The sequence below is a fragment of the Delphinapterus leucas genome, chromosome 11, assembly GCF_059928025.1.
Source record: "Delphinapterus leucas isolate spDelLeu-1000000601 "Yukka" chromosome 11, BTC_Dleu_Yukka2, whole genome shotgun sequence".
Classification (NCBI taxonomy): domain Eukaryota; kingdom Metazoa; phylum Chordata; class Mammalia; order Artiodactyla; family Monodontidae; genus Delphinapterus; species Delphinapterus leucas.
The window spans coordinates 55,283,224-55,309,291 of NC_143139.1; the positions used below are offsets into that span (position 1 = coordinate 55,283,224).

At 38.0% G+C, this 26,068-nt stretch overlaps 1 protein-coding gene across 4 annotated transcripts; it reads left to right on the forward strand.

The window, feature by feature from the left end:
- The first annotated feature begins 1,125 nt into the window (after positions 1 to 1,125).
- Positions 1,126 to 25,284, forward strand: YEATS4 (YEATS domain containing 4). 4 transcript variants are annotated; one of them, XM_022571568.3, is made up of 8 exons: positions 1,129 to 1,439; positions 4,344 to 4,463; positions 7,535 to 7,601; positions 7,708 to 7,802; positions 11,921 to 12,013; positions 12,102 to 12,189; positions 21,886 to 22,078; positions 24,972 to 25,284. In XM_022571568.3, exons 1-7 carry the CDS (start codon positions 1,389 to 1,391, stop codon positions 22,053 to 22,055), a joined length of 684 nt encoding a protein of 227 aa, XP_022427276.1. In that variant the 5' UTR covers positions 1,129 to 1,388; the 3' UTR covers positions 22,056 to 22,078; positions 24,972 to 25,284. The 4 variants fall into 4 exon arrangements, with proteins under 4 accessions (XP_089777129.1, XP_089777130.1, XP_022427276.1 ...); XM_089921003.1 differs by lacking the exons at positions 21,886 to 22,078; positions 24,972 to 25,284 and adding an exon at positions 12,695 to 21,879 and having other exon boundaries at positions 1,126 to 1,439; XM_089921004.1 differs by lacking the exon at positions 4,344 to 4,463 and having other exon boundaries at positions 1,128 to 1,439.
- Positions 25,285 to 26,068: the final 784 nt, after the last annotated feature.

Genomic DNA, 26,068 nt, shown 5'->3' on the forward strand with positions numbered 1-26,068 from the left:
GAGGCAGTAGATAGCAGTGTCAAATCCTGCCAAGAAGCTAAGGGCGTTAAAAGTGGATGTTGGATTTACTGATAAAGTCAGTAACTGGTCAGAGAGGTTTCTGTGAAGGTGAAATTCAGGTTCAAATTTGACTTTGAAAGATAAAACAAAGAGTTTTGCAGGATTAGGTATGTGTTTGGTTGGTTTTTAACAGGAAAGAGTAAAGTTTGTTTAACTCTTCTTAAGGGAAAAAGCCTAAGAAGAAAAGTTGGAGGTACAGGTCAGAATGGAGACGGCTGATGGGGCAAAATCCTCAATAAAGTGAAAAAGAATGAGATCAAGAACACTGACTGAAGTACTGATTCTAAACGGGAAGACAGACACACTTTTGAGGGCACGAGCCCGCTGTGTCCCTTTGCCTAGCAAAGCAATAAAGCTATTCTTTCCTACTTCACCCAAATAAATAAATAAATAAACTGGGAGCCGATTCTCTCTTGAACAGAAGAGAAGAAAGGAAGGGAGGGTGGATATTGGGCAAACCAAAGCTTGTGTTTAGGTCTGGTGGCATGGAGGTCCGTTTTCTCTGTTGAAATAAGATGCAAAGTCACCTGATCAGAATGAGAGGGTTGGTGTCAAGGTTGGAGGTTTGAGATTAGGGAAATAGAATAGCTTCCAGTTTAAAACAGAAGAAAAGGGAGAGCGAACCTCTGACTAGCACCTCATATTACAATTAAATTGGAGGTCATTCATTTAGCACTGCACTAACCTGTAAAGTAGTTAGTACCACAGAAGGGCAAGGGAGGGGAGGTTTGCGTCACGTTATGGACCTGAGAATCCAAAATGAGTAGAAAGGAAGGAAGGAGAGGAAGAAGGGAGTAAATAAAAAAAAGAAATCAGCGGTTCAAGCCTGAAAGTCTGAGGACGTCTGGATGAACACAACGAAAAGCTGTCGGTGGGCGAGATTTCATGAACTTAATTTCAGAACTGTCATGCTTTGGCGATGGCAAGGTATTACCTCCAAAAGACAGTTTCTCGGTCATTACGAAGTCAGGCGGTCTGGCTTGTCGACAGGCACTGGCAACCAAGTCCGGTTTTCCTTTCGCCTAAAAGCAGTGGATCGGCGCGTGCGCAGTGTGCGCGAGCTCGTCGCGCCTGCGCATAAAACGTCGCTGCTGCCTCTTTTCCTGGCCCGCTCTCCAACCGCGCGGGGGTGAGTGGGCTTCCGCGACGCTCTCCGCTGTGAGGCGTTGGCGATCCCTCAGCACCCTGAGCTCAGCTGACTCGTCCTCCTTCGGCCGGAAACCCTCCTCCTGGGCCCGCGCGGGAGGAGCGGGGCCTCTGAGCGGAGCGGCGAGTCCGCTGGCCCCGGTCTCTTTCCCTGGCGGCGGCGGCTTCTTCCGTAGGACAATATGTTCAAGAGAATGGCCGAATTTGGGCCTGACTCCGGCGGGAGAGTGAAGGTCAGTTCCCGCCCCGCGCCTCCCCTCCGGGAGTGGCTCTCTCGCCCCGGCCCCTCCTGGCGCGGCCTGGGGAGGGCCTCCCTGTTTCCTCTCGCGCCTTTTCGCCTCGGGCTGGAGCCGCGGTTTCCAGGCGGACGGCGAGTCAAAGCCCCAGAGGGAAAATCATGATTTCATTTGGCCCCAACTTCATGTGTCACCGCCTCCCTTCCATCCCAGACAAAAAACAAACATAATCGGTGGTGCCTGGGGGAGAGCTGGACATTGTTGCTGAGGAAAAAGCCACTTGCGGGGCTGGGAGGTCCTGGCTTGCTGCTCATCCTCTGCCAACCCAGGTCACCTGTAAAAAGGCGGTGGGGAGGGCAGTACCCACCTATTGTGAGGATAATAACAGTAGCAGATACCGTGCGAAGTAAGCACAGTGGGTGGACGCTTTACCCGATTCTCTGATTCAGTCCCTACAAAGGCAGTATCACCCCCAGTATTTACAACTAGAAAAGTTCAGACGACTTCCCCAAGTTCATGGTGTTCCTAAAGTCCCAAGGCTACAGCCAAGATACTAATCAAGGCATGCAAAGAACATAACACTGCCTGGCACATAGGGAACATTCAGTACACGGTAGCTTCTTAGTTTTTAATTAAAGTGATCATAGAGCCTAACGTAATGTATGACACTGTGACACATTTCCCACCCACTTCTACTACATCCCCTGGCACATTAATTTTTTATGAGACGACCAACTGGTTCCTGATATAACACCTATTTTTACCCCTTCGGATTTTTATTTACCGCAGAAAGGAAAATTTTTTATGAAAGAAATCATCCACTTTTGCACAAATCTAGTTGATCTAGGTTTTTTTTTTTTTGAGTCCTTCTGTATGTCATATTGTTTTCACATAATTTTATACTGAATATACAATTGTCATACACAGTGCTTTGAAAGTTTCAAAAGCTACTGAAATTTAATGGAAGGGGGAAACAGATGCCAGGTAAAATTCATAGTACCGTAAGGTTCATAAACATACGTTTTCCCTCACTTTTGGGCGAGGTTTTGGAATGATAAGAAAGTACTACTGAACAAAGATTTAGAACACTAGCTTTTGGAGAAGAACTTACAGAACTCTCTCTACTTGTAATCATGTTAGGTTCTTAAAAGTCTTTTAAGTCCAGAATCACTTGAGATTAGGCCTGTAGTCCTCAAATGCTTTTCCACCGAAAATGGGTCCAAGTTAGTCATGTAAAACTTTAAAATTAGGGACTTATTTCTTCTCTGTGCTGATTGTTATGTGGTCTTGTAAGCATCTTTTCCCAATTTAGATAAATTTGATCCAGGTAGAAAGTCTTTTGGCAGATGAACCCGCTTTCCATCATTGAGGAAACTCCCCAAGTTCCTAGCAACATTGTAGCAGTTCAGGATCTATTATCCCTCACCATGTCAGTGCTCCTTGTACTTATTCACTCGGGCCTTGAATGTGAGGCCCTATCTTTGGGTACCACAAAAGGACACTTGCTGTGATTTTTTTTTTTTTAAGTTTGTGTACAAACCACTTGCTTTCTCCTGAACTAACTTTAGGCTAATAGGTATTGGTTTTATTTGTGAATTATCTAGTCACAATGAAAAGTTTTTCCATTTGTTCACTGCTTTTCCTCATTTCTTACTAATTGTTGATTACATTGGCACAGCACTTTTCACATGTGATATATCTTGCTCTTTGACCTTCAGATACAGTCTTACTATTGAACAGTTGGTCTCAAATTCATGTGCAACATTCAGCAATTTTCTTCACTTGGAATTTTTTCTATCTCCTTTTCATCGTAATCTGCCTTTACACTTAACCGGATGTGATGAGAAACATGTATGTACATCTCAGAACTGAACACAAATATAGCACACATGCCATCAGTCCAGGGTTTACCGAGCTTGAGTCATCCAAGTGCCTCTTTGCCATTATCTGAATCGAAATGTAGTGTTTAACGTTTTTGTTTAAATCAATTTTTAAGGTCCCTTCCTAAGCGTTACTATTTTTGAAATTGTGGGTTTGAATTGCTAGTTATAGTTATGGTTTTTCTAATACAGATTAAACACAAGTAATAAAATGAAAATGTTCGCCCTTATTCTACCTAAAATCCCCTTCCAAACTGTCTTTAATTTTTGTACTGTGCTTTGGAGAACCCTGGTGTAAGCTGATAAGGACATTACCATCAGGTGATGGTAAAGTTGGTGAGCGTTATTCCAGACTGCTCTTTAAAGTTTGTAAATAGAGCTTTTTCTGTTTCTTTTAAAAAAAGAGAGAGAAAGAAAAAAGGAACTCTCAAAGTACTCCACATGATTTAAATACACGTTTTCAAAGTGGGAACATTGTAATTAATGTGGTGTTTAGTTATTTGTGGTATTATGAAATGAGGCTAATTGTCTGGAAATTATTTGTTGAGGGAAATCCATGTTATAAGCAAACTCTAGGTTGTGAGACTGCCTGCCATTTCTTAAAACAAGCTTTCAGAGTTCTAATTCTGTTTATTTGGGTAATAATACAATGTGGTTTTTTTTTAATAAATTTATTTATTTTCGGTTGCGTTGGGTCTTCGTTGCTGCACACGGGCTTTCTCTAGTTGCGGCGAGCGGGGGCTACTCTTCGTCGTGGTGCGCAGGCTTCTCATTGCGGTGGCTTCTCTTGTTGAAGAGCACGGGCTCTAGGTGCGCGGACTTCAGTAGTTGTGGCTTGCGGGCTCTAGAGTGCAGGCTCAGTAGTTGTGGCGCACGGGCTTAGTTGCTCCACGGCCTGTGGGATCTTCCCGGACCAGGGCTCGAACCCGTGTCCCCTGTATTGGCAGGTGGACTCTTAACCACTGAGCCACCAGGGAAGCCCAATACAGTGTTAACTGGTGTTGAAATTGTTTTCTTGTAGGGGGTTACAATCGTTAAACCAATAGTTTATGGTAATGTTGCTCGATATTTTGGAAAGAAAAGAGAAGAGGATGGGCACACCCATCAGTGGACAGTCTATGTAAAACCATATAGAAATGAGGTAGGTAATTGTTTTTCCTAAAACTTTTTTGAAGCTATAGTTTTTTTTGCTTAGAGTTAAATTGTAATATTGTATAGTAACTGATAATAAAATTGGCCCACTGTAGAAATGTTACCAAAAAAGTTGAAAGAATAAAGTAAGAGCTGTCATCTTTCTATAATTGTTAGTAGAATCAACTTTCCAAAAATGTTTTCTAATTAAAATTAAGTTACGGTAAAAAGAACTATGCTATATGCACAGTACGTCTTCCAATCACCACACCTTAAGGTAGCCTAGTATATAATCAGGTATTTATTTCAGGAATAGTAAATTTAAGTGATAATTTGGTAATCAGACCATCAGAAAAAATAAAAGACAAACTGCTACATAATCTAGCTGCTGGTAATTTGGTTTTGCTACTGAATCTCTAATGCCTGGAATGCAGTAAGTACATAGTGGGTATTCAACAGATACTTACTGAATGAATAAACTATTCCTCTATTTAAAACCCTTCATTCTGTATTTCAAATATCATTGTTCCAATATAGTGGAAGCAAGAAGGCAGGTGAGAATTTATGTTATCATTGTAATCATTCGTCACCTTTTAGAAACATCTGAAAAAGCAGTTAGAGATGTCACCAAGAGTTGTTACTTCTGAAAAGATGAAAATGGTGCCAAATAGCCCAAGGGTAGATTCACAGCTTGATGATGATAAAGGTAGTCTGCTTCAAACACTTTGAATTATATTTTACCACCTGTAAGAGACTAGAATTTTGGACATACTTTTACTTTATCAAGGGTCACATTTTTAAAATAAATTGAATAATTATTCAAAATAACTTTATAGTGTCAATTTTAAGGGTAGAAATGCTGACTTATCATTCAAAATTACTTCCAATGCTGAATACTCTTTCTTCCCATGTACCCCACAGTATGTTCAGTCACATTTAATACATTAAGAGATGAGAAATTTAGAGGTAAATCGAAAGAAGGGGAATATGCCACACATTAAACTGCCATGTAGGACAGTTGACAGTAACTGAACTCAGTGCAGCTGTAGCCACAATTTAAAGGTGACCACTTGAATGTAGAGCTCTTGAGCTGAAATCAAACATCTACAGGACATCAAGTAGTGATGCAACCCAAAGTTATCTTAATTTCAAGGACAAAGAATAAGGCAGTTGACTTTTGAGTTCTTCTTTTCTTCATATATTCCACCAAAAGACTGAGTTAATACATGTTGAAACCAATTAAGCTTGATAATGTTTTTTCTTCAGCATTTATACTATTCTCTATTAAATAAAGTTAAAAGACAAAGGAAAAAAAAACCTTCAAAGTCCGTACAAAAACTTGTATATGAATGTTTGTAGTGACATTATTCATAATAGTCCAAATGTCTCTAAACGGATGAATGGATAAATAAAATGTAGTGTATCCATATAGTGGAATATTATTAAGGAATAAAATAAAATATTTATTGATACATGCTACTAACACATGGAATAAATTAGAAAACATGGCAAGTGAAAGAAGCCAGACACAAAAGCCACATACTGTATAATTCCATTTTTATAAAATGTCCATAATAGGCAAATCCATAGACATAGAACCTAGATTAGTGGTTGACAGCGGGTGGGAGGAAGAATGGGTATGAGGTTTCCTTTTGTGTGATAGAATGTTCTCAAATTGATTGTGGTGATAGTTGTACAACTCTGAATATATTAAAAACCATTGAATGGTGAACTTTAAATGGGTGATTTGTGTAGTATGTTAATATCTCAGTAGAGCTGTTAAAAACAAACAAAAAAACCCACCTTCAGTGACTACCTATTGCTCTCATCATAAAGCTATCATGTTTAGAAGGCCTGCCATGACCTTTCCCTATCCTATCTCTGCAGCCTTGTCCCTTGTCTGTGTTTGCCTCATTTCTTTATATCCTACATTTTACCAATACTAAATTACTCTCAGTTTCCCAAAGGAACACTCTTAAACCTCTTCCTTTCTTCCCACCCACTCCATTCTTATTGTTCCCTTAGGTCTTAGTTCAAGTGTATTTTCTTTAGATCTACTTTCTTGATCTCCAAAGACTAAAATAGCTGCCTTTCCTATGGATTTGTACCTAATGTCCTCATAACACATGACCTAATATGCACACAACAGATTACAGATTACAGCATTGAAATGCTGAGTTTCTTGTCTCCCCCCAACTTTACAGTGAGACCCTGAGGACAAGATTCTGTTATTTATCATTATAGCATCTAACAGTATTGGTAGTCACTCATATTTGTAGAAAAAATGAATGAAAGTATTCCCAAAATAGTCTTCAAAGAGGCTTATGAAAATCTGCCTCAGAAAAAATGTTCACAAAATAATGTTAAGTGATGAAGGCAGATAGTAATATATTATTACAGTAGGATCCCAGTTAAAAAAATATGTAGATAATAAGCACATAAAAATTCCTGAAAGCAAATAAAAAGATTAATGAACATTACTGTTGAATGCAACTTACTCTGTTTTGCATTTTCCTGTTTTTCTATAATGAATTATTTTTGAAAAGGCCTCCTTCGCTAGCAGGATCCCTTTTGTGTGCCAGAACTAATGAATATGCTTTTGTGCTTCAAAATATAATTAAGGAAAGGAAGAGTTTTATATCCAACAGTTTTAGGTTGCTTAGCTTAGTTGACCTTTGTATAATATAATTTTGTTTTTTGAAGTTGCTTAGTTCTTAGATTTGCTTTGGTGTATATGTTTATTTCTGTAGAAAATATTGGAAATATACTGTTGTTTTATGGAAAAATCAAACTTGATTTTGAGTATTGTCTACAGAGATATATAAAAATAGGAATGCAAAACAATGAATTAGGGACATATATATTTCTATATATTATGAATTTTGAAAGAATTCTGCACAGCCTTCCTTTGTTTAAAATAAAAAACAAACCTCCAGGGTATAATTCATGTTTCTTAGAAAATTAGTTTCCATAAAATTTAAGGGGAAGTGTATTTTATAAAATTGGCACAGGTGCTCTGTGTATTTCCTTCCTAATTGTTATGTGTAGATGGCAGAACTAATTAATGCCTCTGTATTTTAGGATATGTCAGCATATGTGAAGAAAATCCAATTTAAATTACATGAAAGCTATGGCAATCCTTTAAGAGGTACAATAGTTTTTTAAAATTCATAATGTTATAAATTTTAAAAGAGCTAGGAAACTGTATCAGTAATTTACAATTTATAATTGTTTTATTTTTTTCTTTCTTTTAGTTGTTACTAAGCCTCCATATGAAATTACTGAAACAGGTTGGGGTGAATTCGAAATAATCATCAAAATATTTTTCATTGATCCTAATGAAAGACCTGTGAGTAATGTTAATCTCTGCAAATATAAAATGGATTTTTTAGTAATTGTGAAAATTTTACAATATTCAATAGCTTGTTATATGTTGACATTTTCATTCAGGTATAGTTTATGTAAGCTTATGGCTTGGTGTATCTTGCTATGAGTTAAGGTTTTTCATTTTTAAATGAAGTGCCTTTCAAAACTCTTTTGTTTTTCTAGTATAAAAAGAAGGGATAGAATGTGAACAATTATTGGAAAGGAATCATGGAAATTACATGATTACTACAGCAAAAAAATTTAAAATTCATTAGTATCGTTTGGTTATTAGTAACAAACAAGTGGAGTCCATATGCTCTCTGAAATGGGAGTGTCCGGTTTTTTATAGTTAAAAGCCCTAGAAAGTCTTTGTACATTTTCAAACTGTCATCAGTACTAGCAGCTTTATCTTATACCTGGATCCTTATTTATAACCACTGACTTTTTCATTATTTGATCTCTTCAGATTGTTGCTTGATAATGTAAAAAGTCTCTCAAAGCTTTCACTTTGACCCCTCAGCAACTTTGTGAGCTTGGTGAGATCCTCGTTTTAGAGATAAGCATATTAAGTCTCAGAGATGAAGTCATGTGCTCAAAAACACAGTTAATTGTGGTGGAGCTAGTTTTTGAATCCAGGTATTTGCATTCAGACCTCACACTCCTTCCTTTACTCTTGCTTTTGACTAAAACCACTAAGCCTGTTTTATTTTTAAACCTAAAGGGTCACAACTCAGGCTCTCTCATGGCACATTTGTGTGTCTGATGTTTAACTCCAGTTTCAGGGCTTAGGGTTCATCACCATTAATTTTCATCTTGATAGATTCAGCTCGCTCCTTTAGCACCAAACATTGACACTTTAATTATCAGATTACATTTGTAAAACGATGTGCTTTTAAAGGATTTGGATGTCACCTGGGCCAGTGATACAGCGAATTAGTTCCTAACTAGTTGCATTAGAAATGCCTGAGATGTTTTTTATAAGTTCAGACTTCTAGGCCCTATTCCACAGAGCATGATTCACAGGTTTGGAGAGGGGCCAGCACCCCAGGTAATTCTGATGTGCAGTAATATTTAGGACCCATTGAGGTAGACCATACTCTTCCTACATAGAAGTTCCTTTAGGCAGTCCAGTATAGCAAGAAGAGAATATTGACTTCCGTTATTAAGTGAAACATCCTATTCAGGTTTGGGGTAGTTCTAGTTTTAAGAAAGCTCTACTTTATGTTAAGCTTCCTTGAACTTTTTACTGATAACTATTCATACTTTAGTTTTCTTTTCTCCTGAAGAACCATCTATAGCTCATTTAAATATCTTCCATGTGATAAGGTTTCCAGGTCTCCTACCATTCTTGTCCTTCTGGGATACTCTCACAGACATTATATTCTGTTTGACAAGAAATTATTAAATATCCATATTTGCAAGATATTGCCCAAGGGGTGGGATACAAAGATGAGACACTACACCTATCCTTAACCAAAGTAGCCTATTAGGGAGAATAGAGCACAGAATAGGCAGATATTGAGAGAGAGGAAGAAGAAGTTGGTCATGTTACTAGAGCAGAGGTTCTTGTTAACTTTGTAAGATTGCCTTGAATTCATTTTATTTTGAGAATGTGCTGCCTTACCTGTCTGCCTCCTCATCTGTCTCCCCCTTCTCTCCTCCCTACCCTGCCCTCAATTGGAAAATACATCTCTGAAAGAAATCATTATATAATGTAACGTCATTATGAGACAGCTCTCAAAGTCAACTCTTGGGAAAGTAGGGTAATATGATCTTTTGCCTTTCTGGAGTGATTCCTTTATTGAATAGGTTTCCATATAGATCTACATAGTCCTGAGTTTTATCCCCTCCAAATTACCGTAGTGTTCTTTTAGTATAATGAACCCATTATAGTTTTTGAATAGTTGGCTCTTACAGAAAATAAGTCATATGAGGTTTATTTAAAATATAAAAGAAAGATATGGGTAACTTGTGATTTACTTCTGTTATCCAGTAACCTGTTACTCATCAAACCACTGTAAAAGGAATGGTTGTTTCTAAAAGCAAAATACTAATATTGGGTTTTTATTCCTAGAAATATCTCTGGCAAGTATAGGCATTTTCATTGCTCTAAGAATCTTCAAACACCACTGAAAATTAGAGACATCTGTCCTGAAATTATTCATTGCCTATATCGGCATGAATGCCTCTCCAGGTCTGAATAATAAATTTGGGAATGGAAGGCTTTATGATGTAGTTTTTAATACTTCTTAAATTATAAAAGACATGCATATAGTTTTTTAAAAAGATTTAAAAAATAAAAAGTACAAGTCTCCTGTATTAGTTTCCTAGGGCTGTCATAAGAAAGTACCTCAAACTGAGTGGCTAAAAACAACAGAAATTTATCCTCCCAGTTCTGGAGACTAGAAGTCCCAAATCAAGGTGTTGGCCATGCTCTCTCCAAAGCCTCTAGGCGAGAATCTTTTCATGCCTCCTCTAGTTCCTGGTGGCCCCAGGCGTTCCTTGGCTTGTGGCAGCGTAACTCCAGTCTCTGCCTCCATTTTCACATGGCCTTCTCTCCCTCCCTGTCTCCATGTCACTTCTCTTTTTATGAGGACACCAGTCATATTGGATTAGGGTCCCCCCCTAATGACTTCATCTTAACTTGATTACATCTGCAAAAGGCTCTTATTTCCAAATAAGGTTATATTTACATGTTCTGAGATTTAGTACTTCAACATATCTTTTGGGGAATACAGTTCAACCCGTAACATCTTCTTTCCCCCATCTCTGACCCCTTCCTCAGGAAAACCACAGTTACTGTTTTCAGTTCCTCTAGAAATTATTCCCATCCATCTCGTGTATTTAAATCCCTAAGGTTGGATTTTTCAATTTTAGATAATGCCTGTCAGCTCCTAGTGATGATGGCTGATCCTTTTTCTTCGTCTTTCTTGGTTTCTTTTTTCATTTTGCTGCAGGACTTTATTCAGAAAGGATGCAAGAGAAGTAAAATTTCAGAGCCAATGCTCTCTGAAAATATCTTTATTTTTGTTTACCTCTCACTTGATTGGGTGAAGAATTCCATGTCCCACAGGAGGTGCGCTCTCTCGTCTGTGAGTGGGGGGAGAGGAGGGAAGGTTGGCCAGCCTAGCTGCCCCACAGCCTTCTTGATTTCTGTACCTGCCAGCTTTGTGCTCGCAGTCTCCCCAGAGCTCCACTGGGGGCAGCAGCTCCCACCTCTGATGCAGTTTTCTTCTTTAAGATTTTAGGTTATGGATTTCCCTGTTATGGTTTATCCATCTGTGTAGTCTCATCTGCTTTCTGTCTGTTCCAGAAATTTGTCAAATTATCTGCTTTAAATATGGCATATGATCCATACTCCTTATGATGATTTTAGCTAACTTTTTGGAAAATTCTTGGAGGCCTCTGAATTGGTTTCTATACCTTCAAAATGAACTCTTATGTTTTACCAGCTAGGTTTTGTTTTGCTCAAATAATCACACATTGCACTGCAAAGCTTTTCCTTTGATGTCTTACTGTATCTGTTTTTAAATATTTTGAAGACATATTGCTCTTGCCGAAGTGAATTATCACTGACTAACTTTGTGTTTGTTTATTATGCTACTTATATATTAATCTTATTATTACACCAAAGAAATTAACTTGTCCTCACTGAGCATTTTAGTATTGATCATTCCTTTTGAAAGTATCAAATCTTTTTTCGCCATAGTAAGTTTGTAAAGTTTAACTGTCACAGTTAATCAAATGTCACCTGTGTAAGTAAAAGAATTCATCTTAGTGACTTACCAGTTTAATTTCCATAGCTGTATCTTGTGTTATTTTTATATATAGTCACTCTCTAGAGATGCTTTGTAACTAATGTTTGCTTACCCTCTTCAAAACATACATATTGAATAGATATAGATAAATGGTAATACCTAATAGGAAAATAAAAGTACACACAGAATTTGGGTGACCTGCCACAGTAAGTTGTAGTTGAAACAAGATCCTGAATTTGATGTGTTTACTAATTCAGTATCTAAATCAGTTACAGAAATGATGATGTCTCATAATGATGATAAAAACCATTGCACAGATGTCATGTCTGTTTTTATTTCACAGGTAACACTGTATCACTTATTAAAGCTATTTCAATCAGACACCAATGCAATGCTGGGAAAAAAGACAGTGGTTTCAGAGTTCTATGATGAAATGGTAAGAAGATTTTATAATGAGAGTTTTTAAAACATTTTAAATTGTAGATTTTGCAGTTATTGGGCTTTTTTTCATTCTCTTCCATTAGATATTTCAAGACCCAACAGCAATGATGCAACAATTATTAACAACATCTCGTCAGCTTACCTTAGGAGCCTATAAGCATGAAACAGAATGTAAGTGCCATGAGTTCATAATTAATCCTGAGAAATAATGTATTCTGTAATGGTGAAAGGATTGTATGATTAGCGACTATTAAATTTTTTTCCTTAGTAGATACAGGTAAAATTTTTAGGAGTTATACAATATATGTATTACTAAAGAACAGGTAAGAAGGATGTTTTAAATAGTTCTCAAAGTAGGCCTACTTTCAAAAAGGTAAAAGACAGCCTCTGACACACTCTGAAATACTGTTTGTCTTTATTCACTAATTACATTTAAGCATAGCTTTTCATTAATTTTGCTTAACCTGTCACTCAATCATTTTCTGTTTACTAGTCTTTGCTAACAAAATCGGTGTGAAGAACCTTGCAGAACATAATTATACTTAAGTGTACGGTGAATTAGTTTCTCCCTCTCTCTCTTTTTAACCTGTCACCTGACATAGTTTTATATTAATGCTGGGGTGATGAAGACCAGAATGCCTTATTGATAGTCAGTCATGCTGTCTTTTCCCTTTAGCTTACGAGGCCTCAGAATCCCCTACACATCGTTTCATGCAGCTATTGCCAACCATTTGCAGTTGTCATTCAAGATGAAATCTACTTACCAACCCTGTGTTGACATTTATGTCACCATTTATTCGGTTTTTCCTTTGATTTTTCATTTATTTGCTTACAGTATATATTGAGCAACAGTAAGATGCCAGGCATTGTTCAGAGGATAGAGCAGACAAAAGCCCTGCCCTCACGGAGCTTACATACTAGTGGAAAGAAGACAAATATTAAATAAACAGAACAATGGAGTGTGAAGTAGTGATTGGATGGCATGAAGAAAATTAAAGCAGGGGAGGGAGCGCTTTTGGTGGGAGGAGATGGTTAAGAGTTTTAAATATCAGGTCAGAGAATGCTTCCTGAAATGGTGGCGTTGGAGCAAATATCAAAAGGAGTGGGGAGATGAGCCATGCAGCTACATGAGAGACGAATGTTACGTGTAGAGTGGCAGCAAGGGCAGGAACCCTGAGGTAAGAGCATGCCTGGCATATCCGAGGAACAGCAAGAAGGCCAGTGTGCCTGGAGTAGAGTGAACAAGGGGACAAGGAGTGGGACATGAGGCCAAAGAAGTTATTATGGGACCAGCTCATATAGGGAGTTTAAGTTATTAAACTGAAGGAGATGGGAAGTCTTTTGTGGGTTTTGAGCAGAAGAGTGACAGTATAAGACTAATATTTTAAAAAGATCAATCACCCTGGTTGCTGTGTTGAGAGTAGACTGTAAAGCAGAAAGGGTAGAAGCAGAATAGTTAGGAGGCTATTCCAGTAATCCAGATATAGAATTGTGGGTAGTACCAGAGTGATAGCAATGGAGGTGGTGAGAAGGGGTCAGGTTCTAGTTTGAAGATAGGTACAGTAGGATTTGCTGATGGTTTGATAATAATATATGAAAGAAGGAGATGAACAAAGAATGACTGTTAAGGTTTGGGGCCAGAGGAAACAAACAAAAATTGTTGTTACTTTTCATAGAGATGGGAAGTCTGGGAGGGGCAGCTTTGAGGGGAAAGATTAGGAGTACAGTTTTGGACATGATGGCTGTGGGATGCCTGTAAGACATCTAAGTGGAGATGTTGAGAAGGGAATTGTGCTCAAAGTCTGGTATTCAAGGAGAGGTCTAGGCTGAAGATATAAATGTGGAAGTTAATATACACATGGATTTATAAATTGTGAGGCCAAATGGTATCATCACAAGAGTAAGTGAAGATAGAAAAGAGGTTCAAAGGTTGAGCCCTGGGCACTCCAACATTTAGAGATTAAGGAGATGACCAGCAAAGGAATTAGGAAAGAACAGTGAGTGTGGAGGGAGAAAAACTAGGTGCACATAATATCCTAGAGCCAGGTGAAGAAAGTGTATCAGGAAATAGTCATTAGCTGTGTTCAGTACCTCTGATAGGTCAAGTAAGATCAGAGCCAAGAAATAGGCTATAGCAAGGTGGAGGTCCTTGGTGACCTTAACAGGAGCAGTTGAAGGAGAATAGTAAGGACAGAAGATCAGTTGAAGTGGATCAAGAGAGAATGAGATGACTGCCGTGGTCTGGGTTCAAATCCCTGGTCAGGGAACTAAGATCCTGCAAGCCGTGCAGTGCTGCCAAAAAAAGAGAGAGTGAGTGAGATGAGAAATTGGAGACAGGTGCTGTGGACAACTTTGTCTTGGAGCTTGACTATAAAGGGAAAGTAGCCCTTGAAGCAGTAGCAGAGCAGGATTTGGGGTCAAGAGAGCAGAGTTTTCAGGGGAAACAGACCAGTATCGTTATAGGCTGGAAGAAGCGATCCAATAAAAGAAGGGGGGTGGGGGATGAGAAAGCAGGAGAGAAAGAGGTTGCTGTTTAACCATTGTTGGTTATAGTAGTGTTTTGTTTGTATTTTCATGAAACCCTGACCAAGAGTTAAAAGATCTGAATACTGATTATAATTGCTACTTGGTAGTCATTTAAAATTGAAAATCACACTCATTAAAAAATTTTATGTTTCACTTTCTACATCTGAAAAAATACTTGGGCTACTTTGTTATGAACATAAAACAGATACATATATGATCACTTTGAAAAGGTAAAAAACACTAGCCACATGCTATTTTAATTTGTTACTGGTCATATTCTCTCCATTATAGATCTCCTTTCTCTCATACTATGAAATGTGCCCAATTCATAGAGGAAACTTCTCTTTTTAAATTCAAGTACCCACATTTCTGTGTTTTCAACAAAAATAATATCGTTAATTCATATATGTATAATAGTAGAGACAAATGTGTTTCATAAAAAGACTTTTCTACAAATTAATTTTTGACGTGTTAAAGTTTATGTGTGGAGATTTATAACCTTCGGAAGTTTTTATCAGTAAATTGCATGTTTTATATTATCTTCAGGTTATTTTCTCAACAGTGTCAAATCCATAAGGAAGAAAAAGATAATTCTGTAAATGGTATTGACACAATTGATAACTTTTGAGAAGAAAATTTAATTTAGATCATTGCTTTATAGCACTTATCAAAACAAATTCCAGTTTAATTAATGATAGTTAACTGGTTTGTTTTTTTTTTAATTAATTAATTTATTTTTGCTGTGTTGGGTCTTCATTTCTGTGCGAGGGCTTTCTCTAGTTGCAGCGAGCGGGGGCCACTCTTCATCGTGGTGCGTGGGCCTCTCTTGTTGCCGAGCACAGGCTCCAGACGCGCAGGCTCAGTAGCTGTGGCTCCTGGGCCTAGTTGCTCCGCGGCATGTGGGATCTTCGCAGACCAGGGCTCGAACCCGTATCCCCTGCATCGGCAGGCAGAGTCTCAACCACTGCGCCACCAGAGAAGCCCAGTTAACTGTTTTTTTAAAGTCAGTTAAGCTGTTTAAAAAATTAGAGAAATGACTGTCCTGGCTAGTGAAGACTTTCTAAATTTGAGGTATTAGAAGAAATCACATTGAAAGAAAGGCAAACTTGATTCTGCAAAAAAATATTTAACTTATTCATTTCAAAAGGGCAAAAAAGAAAGATAAATTTGTAGAAAATATGACAAAGGATTAATATCTTTAAAACCCTAAAATAAATAAAATAGAATAAAATTTTAAACTTCAGTTGACAAATGGACAAAAGACATGGACAGATGAAAGAGGAGATGACTAGTAAATAAAAAGGGAAAATATTTGACCCTGCTAGTAATTTTTAAAATGCAAACCAAATAATAATGGGTGGTTATATTTGTATCAAATAAGCAAAAGGAATTTTTAATAGTTGTACCTATTAAGGATGTGGTGAACCCTGTGTTCTATGAATTGTTTGTGTGAGTAGGCCTTTTAGGAAAGCAACTTGGGAATATTAATCAAAGGTCTTAAAAAGGTAGGTATACTTTTACCAGTTTGAGAGCATTTTATACTCAATATTTGGTAATATCAGTTAGCTTTATTGAGTGCTTACTGTTTGTACTCTTGTAAATCTGTACATGTATAAACTCATTTACATCTACAATAACTTTATTAGGTAATCCATTTAGAAAAGGAAACTGAGGCACAGGGAGAGTAAGAAACTTGCCCAAGTTAACATGAGTTGGTGGTAGAGCCAGGACTTTATCCTAAGCAGTCCTCAGAACTTAGGCTCTAAAAACATAGTAATATTTTTAGATAGAGTAATAGCCAGGATAGAGGTTGCTCATTATAAAATTTAAAACACATTAAAAGTTTATAAAGATGTTTATACTGGTAAACCCATGGAAATTTACTTAAGTACTAATGATCTAGCTTTTAATAGAAATTGCTTCTACATGGAATAATTAAAATGATAGTGAATGGGCTTCCCTGATGGCGCAGTGGTTGAGAGTCCGCCTGCCGATGCAGGGGACACGGGTTCGTGCCACGGTCTGGGAATATCCCACATGCCGTGGAGTGGCTGGGCCCGTGAGCCATGGCTGCTGAGCCTGCATGTCCAGAGCCTGTGCTCCGCAACGGGAGAGGCCACAACAGTGAGAGGCCCGCGTACCGCAAAAAAAAAAAAATGTTTAAAAATGATAGTGAATGCTTGAAGAGAGTTTACATGTACTAGATAAGTGCTTTGCATTTCTTAATTTATTGAATACCCTTAACAACCCTAGGAGGAAGGTACTACTGTTAGCCCCATTTTCTAGGTAAGACCCTAGAGCATAGAGAGATTTGCTATCTTGCCCCAAATTACTCAGCAAAGCAGGATTTAAACCGAGACGGAGTGTGTGCTCTTAACCGATAAACTGTTCTATCTCTTTGTAAAAAAGCCTTACAGGGACTTTCTTGGTGGTACAGTGGTTAGGACTCTGCACTCCCAATGCAGGGGGCCCAGGTTCGATCCCTGGTCAGGGAACTAGATTCCACATGCATGTCTCAACTAAGAGTTCGCATGCCACAGCAGAGGAGCCAGCCTGCCACAACTAAGACCCAGCGCAACCAAATAAATAAATATTTAAAAAAAAAAAAAAGCCTTACAGTCTACTTTTCTAACCAGCAAGTTACATTGGCTTTGCAAAAATATTAACTCTTCTTTGGATTGACTTACTCTAAATTGAGGCTTTATTTGGAAATTTAAAACAGAAATTTTATCTATATCTCTATCTATCTATCTATCTATCTATATACACTCACAGACACACACACATACATATATATATATCTTAAATGTATGTATAAGCATTTCATATATTGGAAGCAGAAAACCAGAACAGGCTAAAAGAAGTTTTTAAATGTTTTCCCCTATCATCTCATTGGTAATCAACCCAGTTCTTTCAATATATGGTACCCTTTGCAGTCTCATGATTTGTCATAAATAAAGTATAGTGACTAAATCAGACCACAAAAATCTGTATCTACAGTACATGCTGTCCTCTGACAAATGAGTTAAATCAGGTCTTCCTGACTAGATTTAAAACTACCTGTTACAGTCATATAGGACTCCTTGTTGTTTCTCAAATCTTTCTGTTCTCTTTCCAAGGCCCACTATGTCCACTTCATCTACCTAATTCCTTTCTCATTCTTTAAAACTCAATTCAGATTTTACTACTGCCAAGAAGCCTTCTTTGATATACACACACACCCTTTCCCCTTGGTATGTCATAGCACCCTATGATCATCTCATGACACTGTAATGCATTTTTCTTTCTTGTCTATCTCCTACTTCTGTATCCCACCATCTCACAATGTGCCTTTCACTCCATATATGTTTTATAATTGATATGGAGAGAGGGGGAGAGCAAGGGGATAAAAATTTCTGCATAGTAAAAAAGCATTGTCAACAAAGTCTAAAGACGACAAGCCATTAAAAAATATTGTACTCAAATCACAAATGACTAGTTTCTTTAATGTATAAAGAGCTCCTGCACATCATTTAAAAAGGCTGATAACCAGTAACTAAACAGCTTCCGCAGAGCAAAGGAAACCATCAACAAAATGAAAAGGCAACCTACTGAATGGGAGAAAATATTTGCAAATCATATACCTGATAAGGGGTTAATATCCAAAATATATAAAGAACTCATACAACTCAATGGCCAAAAAACGCATACAATTTAATTAAAATTGGGCAGAAGAACTGAGTAGATATTTTTCCAAAGAAGACATGCAGATGGCCAACAGGTATACGAAAAGATGTTCAACATCACTAATCATCAGGGAAATGCAAATCAAAACCACAATGAGATATCACTTCATGTCTGTTAGAATGGCTACTATCAAAAAGACAAGAAATAACAACTGTTGGCAAGGATGTGGAGAAAAGGAAGCCCTTGTGCAATGTTGATTGGTGCAGCCACTATGGAAAACAGTATGTAGGGTCCTCAGAAAAATAAAAGTAGAGCTACAATATGATCCAGCAATTCCACTTCTGTATACGTATCTGAACAAGACAAAAACACTAACTTGAAAAGATATATGCAACTCCATGTTCATTACACCATTATTTACAATAGCCAAGACAGGTAAACAACATAAGTGTCCATCAACAGGTGCCTGGATAAAGAAGAGGTGTTTTATATATATATATACACACACACACATACATGCATATATACACAATGGAATATTAGCCATAAAAAAGAAGAAATCTTGGGCTTCCCTCGTGGCACAGTGGTTGAGAGTCCGCCTGCCAATGCAGGGCACGCGGGTTCGTGCCCCGGTCCAGGAAGATCCCACATGCCGCGGAGCGGCTGGGCCCATGAGCCATGGCCGCTGAGCCTGTGCGTCCGGAGCCTGTGCTCCGCAACGGGAGAGGCCACGACAGTGAGAGGCCCGCGTACCGCAAAAAAAAAAAAGAAGAAATCTTGCTGTTTGTGAGAACGTGGATGGACCTTGAGGGCATTACGCTAAGTGAAATAAATCAGAGAAATACGAATACAGTATGGTCTCACTTACATGTAGAATCTTAAAAAAAAAAAAAAAAAGCTCACATACAGAGAATAGATTGGTGGTTGCCAGAGGTGGGAGGTGAGGGGTGGGCAAAAAGGTACAAACTTCTACTTATAAAGTAAGTCCTGGGGATGTAATTTATAGCATGGTGACTGTAGTTAATAATACTGTATTGCATATTTGAAAGTTACTAAGAGAGTAGATCTTAAAATTTGTCATCACAAGAAAAATATCTGTAACTATATGTGGTGACAGATGTTAACTTGAGACTTACTGTGATGATCATTTTGCAATATATACAAGTATTGAATCATTATGTTGTACACCTGAAACTAGTATATGTCAATTATACCTCAATTTTTTAAAAGGGTGGTGGGGAGAGCCGATAACCTAAAAGAAAAATGAGCAAAGGAAAAGCAGACAATCCATAAAAAGAAAGCGAGGAATGTCCCCTAAACATATTAAAAGATTGTCTGCCTCAGAAGTGATAGAAATGTAAAGTAAAACTATTCTGAAATACCATTTTTAATCTTTCAGAGTAACTAAGACCAAAAAGTTGATGCAGTAGGGAAATAGACATACAATGCTAGTGAGATTATAAATTAAGAGGACTTCTAAGAGTCACTTGTCATTCTTCCAGATTTACAAGATCAAATGTCCTTCAATTACTGTTTACTGGAATTTATTCCACAAGTATACTGGAATGATTATGCGCAGCATACACGTTATAGCATTGTTTGTAATAGAGAAAACTGGAAATACTCCAAATGTACATCAGAGGGGACAGATGAATGAATTATGTATGTCCGTTCAGTGAGGTCCTCTGCAGGCTTTGAAAGAATGAGACAGCCCTGTGATATGGAATGAGCTTTCAGATGTAGTAATGTTAAGTGAAAGAGCAGGGTGCTGACCAGTGTGGATAGTGTGATACCACTTGTGTTGGGGGTGAGGAGAAATCACACTTAGGTGTATGCTCGTCTCTGAACCAATTATTTCTGGAAAGATACCAAGGAAACCTAACTGATTATCTCTGGGAAGAGCGCTGGTTGGTGGGGGGCAGGGGTAAAAGGAGGCTTTTTTTGTTTTTGTTTTTATTGGAGTATAGTTGACTTACAATGTTGTGTTAGTTTCAGGTGTACAGCAAAGTAAATCAATCATACACATATAAAAAGACATTTTTTCCATTGTCTACACTTTTCAGCCTTTTAATTTTGTATCATGTGTATGTACTATCTGTCTTCAAAAATAATTTAAAAAATAAAAGCAATGAAAAATATGGATGGTTTTGGCAATATAAAAGTTTACCTGTGTTACAAAATATATCACAAAAAGAAAGCACCAGCAGTGAGGAAAATAAGGACACATTGCGTGTTTTGTTTTTGTTTTTTTATAAATTTATTTATTTTATTTATCTTTGGCTGCACTGAGTCTTTGTTGCTGGGGCGCGGGCTTTCTCTAATTGAGGCGAGCGGGGGCTACTCTTCGTTGCGGTGCTCGGGCTTCTCATTGCGGTGGCTTCTCTTGTTGCGCAGCACGGGCTCTAGGTGCGCGGGCTTCAGTAGTTGTGGCGCACGGGCTTAGTTGCTCCGCAGCATGTGGGATCTTCCTGGACCAGGGCTCAAACCCATGTTCCCTGCCTTGGCAGGTGGATTCTTAACCACTGCGCCACCAGGGAAGTCCCACATTGTGTGTTTTTAATGCCCTAGATGCTTTAGGTATATTACTTAATCCTCATAAATCCTCCGAGAAATACGAAGTTTTAACTGTATCATGTAGAAAGACGAGATGAAGGGAGACTTAGAGATATCAGCATTCAGCTATTAAGGGGCCAAGGGTGTATTTGAACTCAAGTTTTTCTGATTTCAATGGTTTTGGTTTTTTTTCTTCACCAAACCACACTGCTTCCAATTAGTGATCCTTTTACGTTAACAAACAACTGTGCCTCAACATTCGTCAGCAGCAATTACCTGAAATGTCCACAAGGTGGAAATGTTGGATGATAGTAGTCATTTTTCTCTGTAAAACTTGATGCTACACTATCCAAGTGGAATAGTTAAATCGATATAATCTATTTTGCAGTAATGATACTTTTCTTTTGTAATTTGTTATGTAGCCAGCTAGAATGTTTTAAATATTCAGTAATAATAGTAGTTAATATGGCTTTTTATGTGCCAGACAGTATTCTTTTTAAATCTTTTAAACAAATATTATGAGGTGTTTGCTATTATAATCTTCATTTTAGCAATGAGGAATAGAGCATAGAGATAATAAATAGCTTATTCAGAGTGGCACATCTAGTAAATGATAGAGCTGGAATTCAAACCTAGACACTTATTGATATCTTTTTGAAAAAAGATAGAGGTTTGTTTTACCAGTGTGATTATGTAAGTTTTACCTGTACAAAAATTTAAGGGTACTGTTTTTAGTGAACTCTTATTAGCTGGATGTCTCTTGGACTGTATACTCCCTCATTTCCAAATCAAATTAGAAAATTAGATATAATTTAAGACATTATGTCTTAAAATGTTAACTGTGAATTAAAATATTAGTGGTCAAAAAAAATTTTTTTTAATAAAAATAAAAAAATTAGTGGTCAGAATTTCATTCTTAGTGGTAGAAAACATATTAGATCCTCTCTGGAGAGTTCAGACTTTCTTACCCACCCCCCTGTGTCTAAAGTTACATATCTTAAGTTGTCCGCATTTCATCATGAAAATATTGGCCTAAGGAAATGCCACATTTATTGCTCTATGAAATATCTTGTACATGTGAGAAAAATGAAATAAATCAGTAAAAGTGTATGTTTTCTTTAGTTGCAGAACTTGAAGTGAAAACCAGAGAAAAATTAGAAGCTGCAAAAAAAAAAACAAGCTTTGAAATTGCAGAGCTTAAAGAGAGATTAAAAGCAAGTCGTGAAACTATAAATTGTTTAAAAAATGAAATCAGGAAACTCGAAGAAGATGATCAGACAAAAGAAATATAAACAGTTCTGAAGAGAACTCGATAGTAAGTGAAACTAAAAATAAGGTGGAGTTTAAAGGAGAGATGTACTACAAATGCTGCAATGTTTCTTAGAGGAACTGCACATATAGTTGTCAGCCATAGATTTCTCAGCAATGGGGTCAAAGTATTTGTACTTTACAAGCAATCTTTAATATAAAATATATGTGTATAATGCTGTATAGGCATTTTATCAACCCATTTCGGGGTAGTTCTGTGATACTAAGCACAATTTTAAAACATTTTTATTGCATTGTATGTATAGCTTATCCTTTTGACAGACATCAAAATTTCATTATAAAGTGTAACTTGTACGAATTTTGTACTTCCCTAGTAGTTAGAATTCGTGGTAAAATTAATGTGTGTATTTAATTTCTTAAGTTCTTACCTGCGCCCATCCCAACTCTTTTGTATCTGATGTACCCAGTGCCCAATAAGCACTCAATAAATGCAGTTTACAGTTGCTGTTTCTGCCTCTTGATGTATTTCTTCACCTTGAAGCAATTCAAACTCTCTCGTTACAGTTAATGTATCTCCATAGTATTGTGACCATGTATCTCTTATTTGCAGTCACTGTAGCATACAGAAGCTCTCTGACAGCCAAGATCATATCTTAAGTATTGTTCTGCCTAACTCCCACAGTGTCATTAGTTTTACATAGAACAATATTCAGTCCTTCATGCATGTTCCAAAGACATACAGTAGGGGACCCCAACCGGGGCCACAGACCGGTATTGGTTTGTGGCTATTAAGAACAGGGCCACACAGCAGGAAGTGAGTGGCAGGCTGGTGAGTGAGCAAAGCTTCATCTGTATTTACAGCCGCTCCCCATCACTCACATTACCACCTGAGCTCCACCTCCTGTAGATCAGAGGTGGCATTAGATTCTCATAGGAGTGGGGACCCTACTGTGAACTGGGCACACGAGGGATCTAGGTTGTGTGCTCCTTATGAGAATCTAATGCCTGATGATCTGAAGTGGAGCTGAGGCAGCCCCATCACCCCCAGATGGGACCATCTAGTTGCAGGAAAACAAGCTCAGGGCTCCCACTGATTCTGCATAATGGTGAGTTGTATAATTATTTCATTATATGTTACAATGTAGTAATAATAGAAATAAAGTGCACAATAAATGTAATGCACTTGAATCATCCCAAAACCATCCCCACCCCATCCCCAGTCCGTGGAAAAACTGTCTTCCGTGAAACCGGTCCCTGGTGCCAAAAATGTTGGGGACTGCTGGCATATAGGATGCAGCTGTGCATCAATTTTACATACTACCCCTAATTTCTCTACCTTATCCTCAGGCTGTCCTGTTCAGATCCACATGGTGAGTCCTCTATTTTTGACTCATCTAATTTGAACATTAGTGGTACTTAATTTTTAAGGCCATGTTGGCTGACCCATCTTGGCAACCTAGGAGCAACAATATGTAGGAAAGTATTTTGGAAAACATGTAATATTAACATGTTACAAGACTCCTAAAAATGGAAACCACACATACGCCTAATGCAGATTCTATACCTTCTACAGAGTGATAACTAGCCACTCTAGTACTTTAAGATACTTTTAATCTATCTGCCCTGGTAGATTGGTTAATTTTTACTTTGTTGCTTTATTTTCTAGGTTGTGACATTTATAAGCATTATGGAGGTTGGACAAAGCTGTGGTCTGAGATTTCTGCCAGGGGTTCTCTGGGGGGTTGGAGATGGCACTTCTAATTGTGCTAGGCATCATTCAGCTCTCCCCTACCTTTTACCCCAATGCCCACAGTATAGGGTAGGGCTTGGGGATAAATCAAAAAAGAATGGGGAGAAGTCCCATTCTATTCGGTTCGCCAAAAGGTTAATTTGGTTTTTTCCATAAGATGGCTCTAGTAGCACTTACTTGCCTTTAACTTCATTTGAAACAATTTTGTTAGATTGTATGTGACAGCTGTCATATCAGCATGCATTTAAAAGACATCAAAATTGGTGAAGTTTTGTGTAGCCATTTTAATGTTGAAGATGGAAGAAAAAAAAAGCAACATTTTCAGCATATTATGCTCTATTATTTCAAGAAAGGTAGAAACGCGGGGACTTCCCTGGCGGTACAGTGGTTAAGAATCCGCCTGGCAATGCAGGAGACACGGGTTTGAGCCCTGGTCCAGGAAGATCCTACATGCTGCGGAGCAACTAAGCCTGTGTGCCACAACTACTGAGCCTGCGCTCCAGAGTCCACGAGCCATAACTGCTGAGCCCACGTGCCACAACTACTGAAGCCCGCGCACCTAGAGCCCATGCTCCACAACAAGAGAAGCCACCGCAATGAGAAGCCCGCGCACCGCAACGAAGAGTAGCCCCCGCTCGCTGCAACTAGAGAAAGCCTGCATACAGCAACTAAGACCCAATGCAGCCATAAATAAATAAATTTATTTTAAAAAACCCAAATATGCAAGATATATACAAGGATGTTCACTGCACTATTGTTTACATATCAAAAAATTGGAAACAAGGTAAATGCCCATCAATAGGAGCTGCATAAATTATGCTATGATATAGTGATATGATGGACTCCTCTGTAGTTGTCAAAGTGGATAAAGCACATCTGTATGCTCTGACATGAAAAAATACCTGGATTATACTGGTTGGTGAGCAAGAAGAAGGCACTTTGCAAAATAGTGTTCATGATTCCGTTTTTTGTAAATAATATTACATTAGTGTATAGAGAGAAAGCATGACTTGGAGGAATTTTCACCCATCTTAACAATAGGAAAAGGAATTATAGGGACTGTCAGTATCTACATAATGTGTGTGAATGTTAGAATTTTTTACAGTAATAGTGCATTTCATTTGCATTAAAGAGAATTTTAAAATAGTTTAAAACTTAAAAGGAAAAACTGATGTCTTTTGATTATCAGAACATTGCCTCCGACGAACCAGATCAATATGAAGTGTCATGTGACAGTTCAGAGAAATGAAATGTGACCTGTGAATGACGTGAGAAGCTGATGGGCCAGGACTTCTTCTGGAATTTTATTGGAGGGAGTTATGGGTAAGATCCTTGCTCTTCAATGCATCATCCAGTGAACTGGGATCATAATCGTGATGTAAAAATAGGTGGTGAAAGGTGTGGGGTTTATCTGACTTCTGTCCCAGTCTGGACTCTCTGATCTGGATTTTTAATTACTTTTAGTTATTTTTAATTAAAACAATGTGTAATTAATTAACCAACTAGATTGCAGTAGCCTGTGTAATATGCCCCATGACATCCCCAACTCTGGGTAGCCGCCGCCACCCCAATCTGCTTACTTTCTCACTTTCACTGGCTACCCACCCTAGCTTACCTGCTCTCTGTCCGCTACCAGGCTTCATTGCTCTTCAGTAATTCCTTATCTACCCTCAGTGAATTCCTCATCAATGCTGTTTGAAAATTCCCAGTCCACTGAATCACCACTCCCCTTATTCACTAAATTAATAGAGTCGTAAAACTGAAAGGCAGCTTAGAGAATATCTAATTCAATTCCCTCATTTGATGAGGGAGTAAAGTCTTGCAGATATTAAATGACTTGCAAAGTCACACAGTCCTTTGGGGCCAGAGGTAGAATTTGAACTCAGCTTTCTCTGACTGAGCAGTCATGGTATATCATTGTACGGCTCCACCAAGGCTTAGAGAAGAGTGTGTGAACTGGCAGGTTACTTGGAAAAGCTTTCCAAGGAAAAAGGAATCTGTAAATTGCAGTGTGCTGTTATTGATACAGTCAACTCTCTATCATCAAAATTTTGGTTTATTCTCCTTCCAGTTTATCTGGTCAAATCATGATCTCAAAATTAATGAGAATTGTCACCCCTACTTGGTTTCATTACATGCATGAATTGAAACCACAAGTCTATTTACTCTTATTATGCACATCAGCAGATGACCTCAGTTCTCATGTCATTGAAATCACAGATGCCATTCAAATTGACCCTGTAAACTTCTAGCTGTACAAAGTTTCTCTTTGTTCTCACCAAATCC

Excerpts from the sequence above, each read along its gene's own strand:
- YEATS4 (XM_022571568.3), top strand. The coding sequence starts at position 1,389 with ATGTTCAAGAGAATGGCCGAATTTGGGCCTGACTCCGGCGGGAGAGTG. Across the intron at positions 1,440-4,343 it reads ACTCCGGCGGGAGAGTGAAG|GGGGTTACAATCGTTAAACC; the intron begins GTCAGTTCCCGC and ends GTTTTCTTGTAG. Across the intron at positions 7,602-7,707 it reads CTATGGCAATCCTTTAAGAG|TTGTTACTAAGCCTCCATAT; the intron begins GTACAATAGTTT and ends TCTTTCTTTTAG.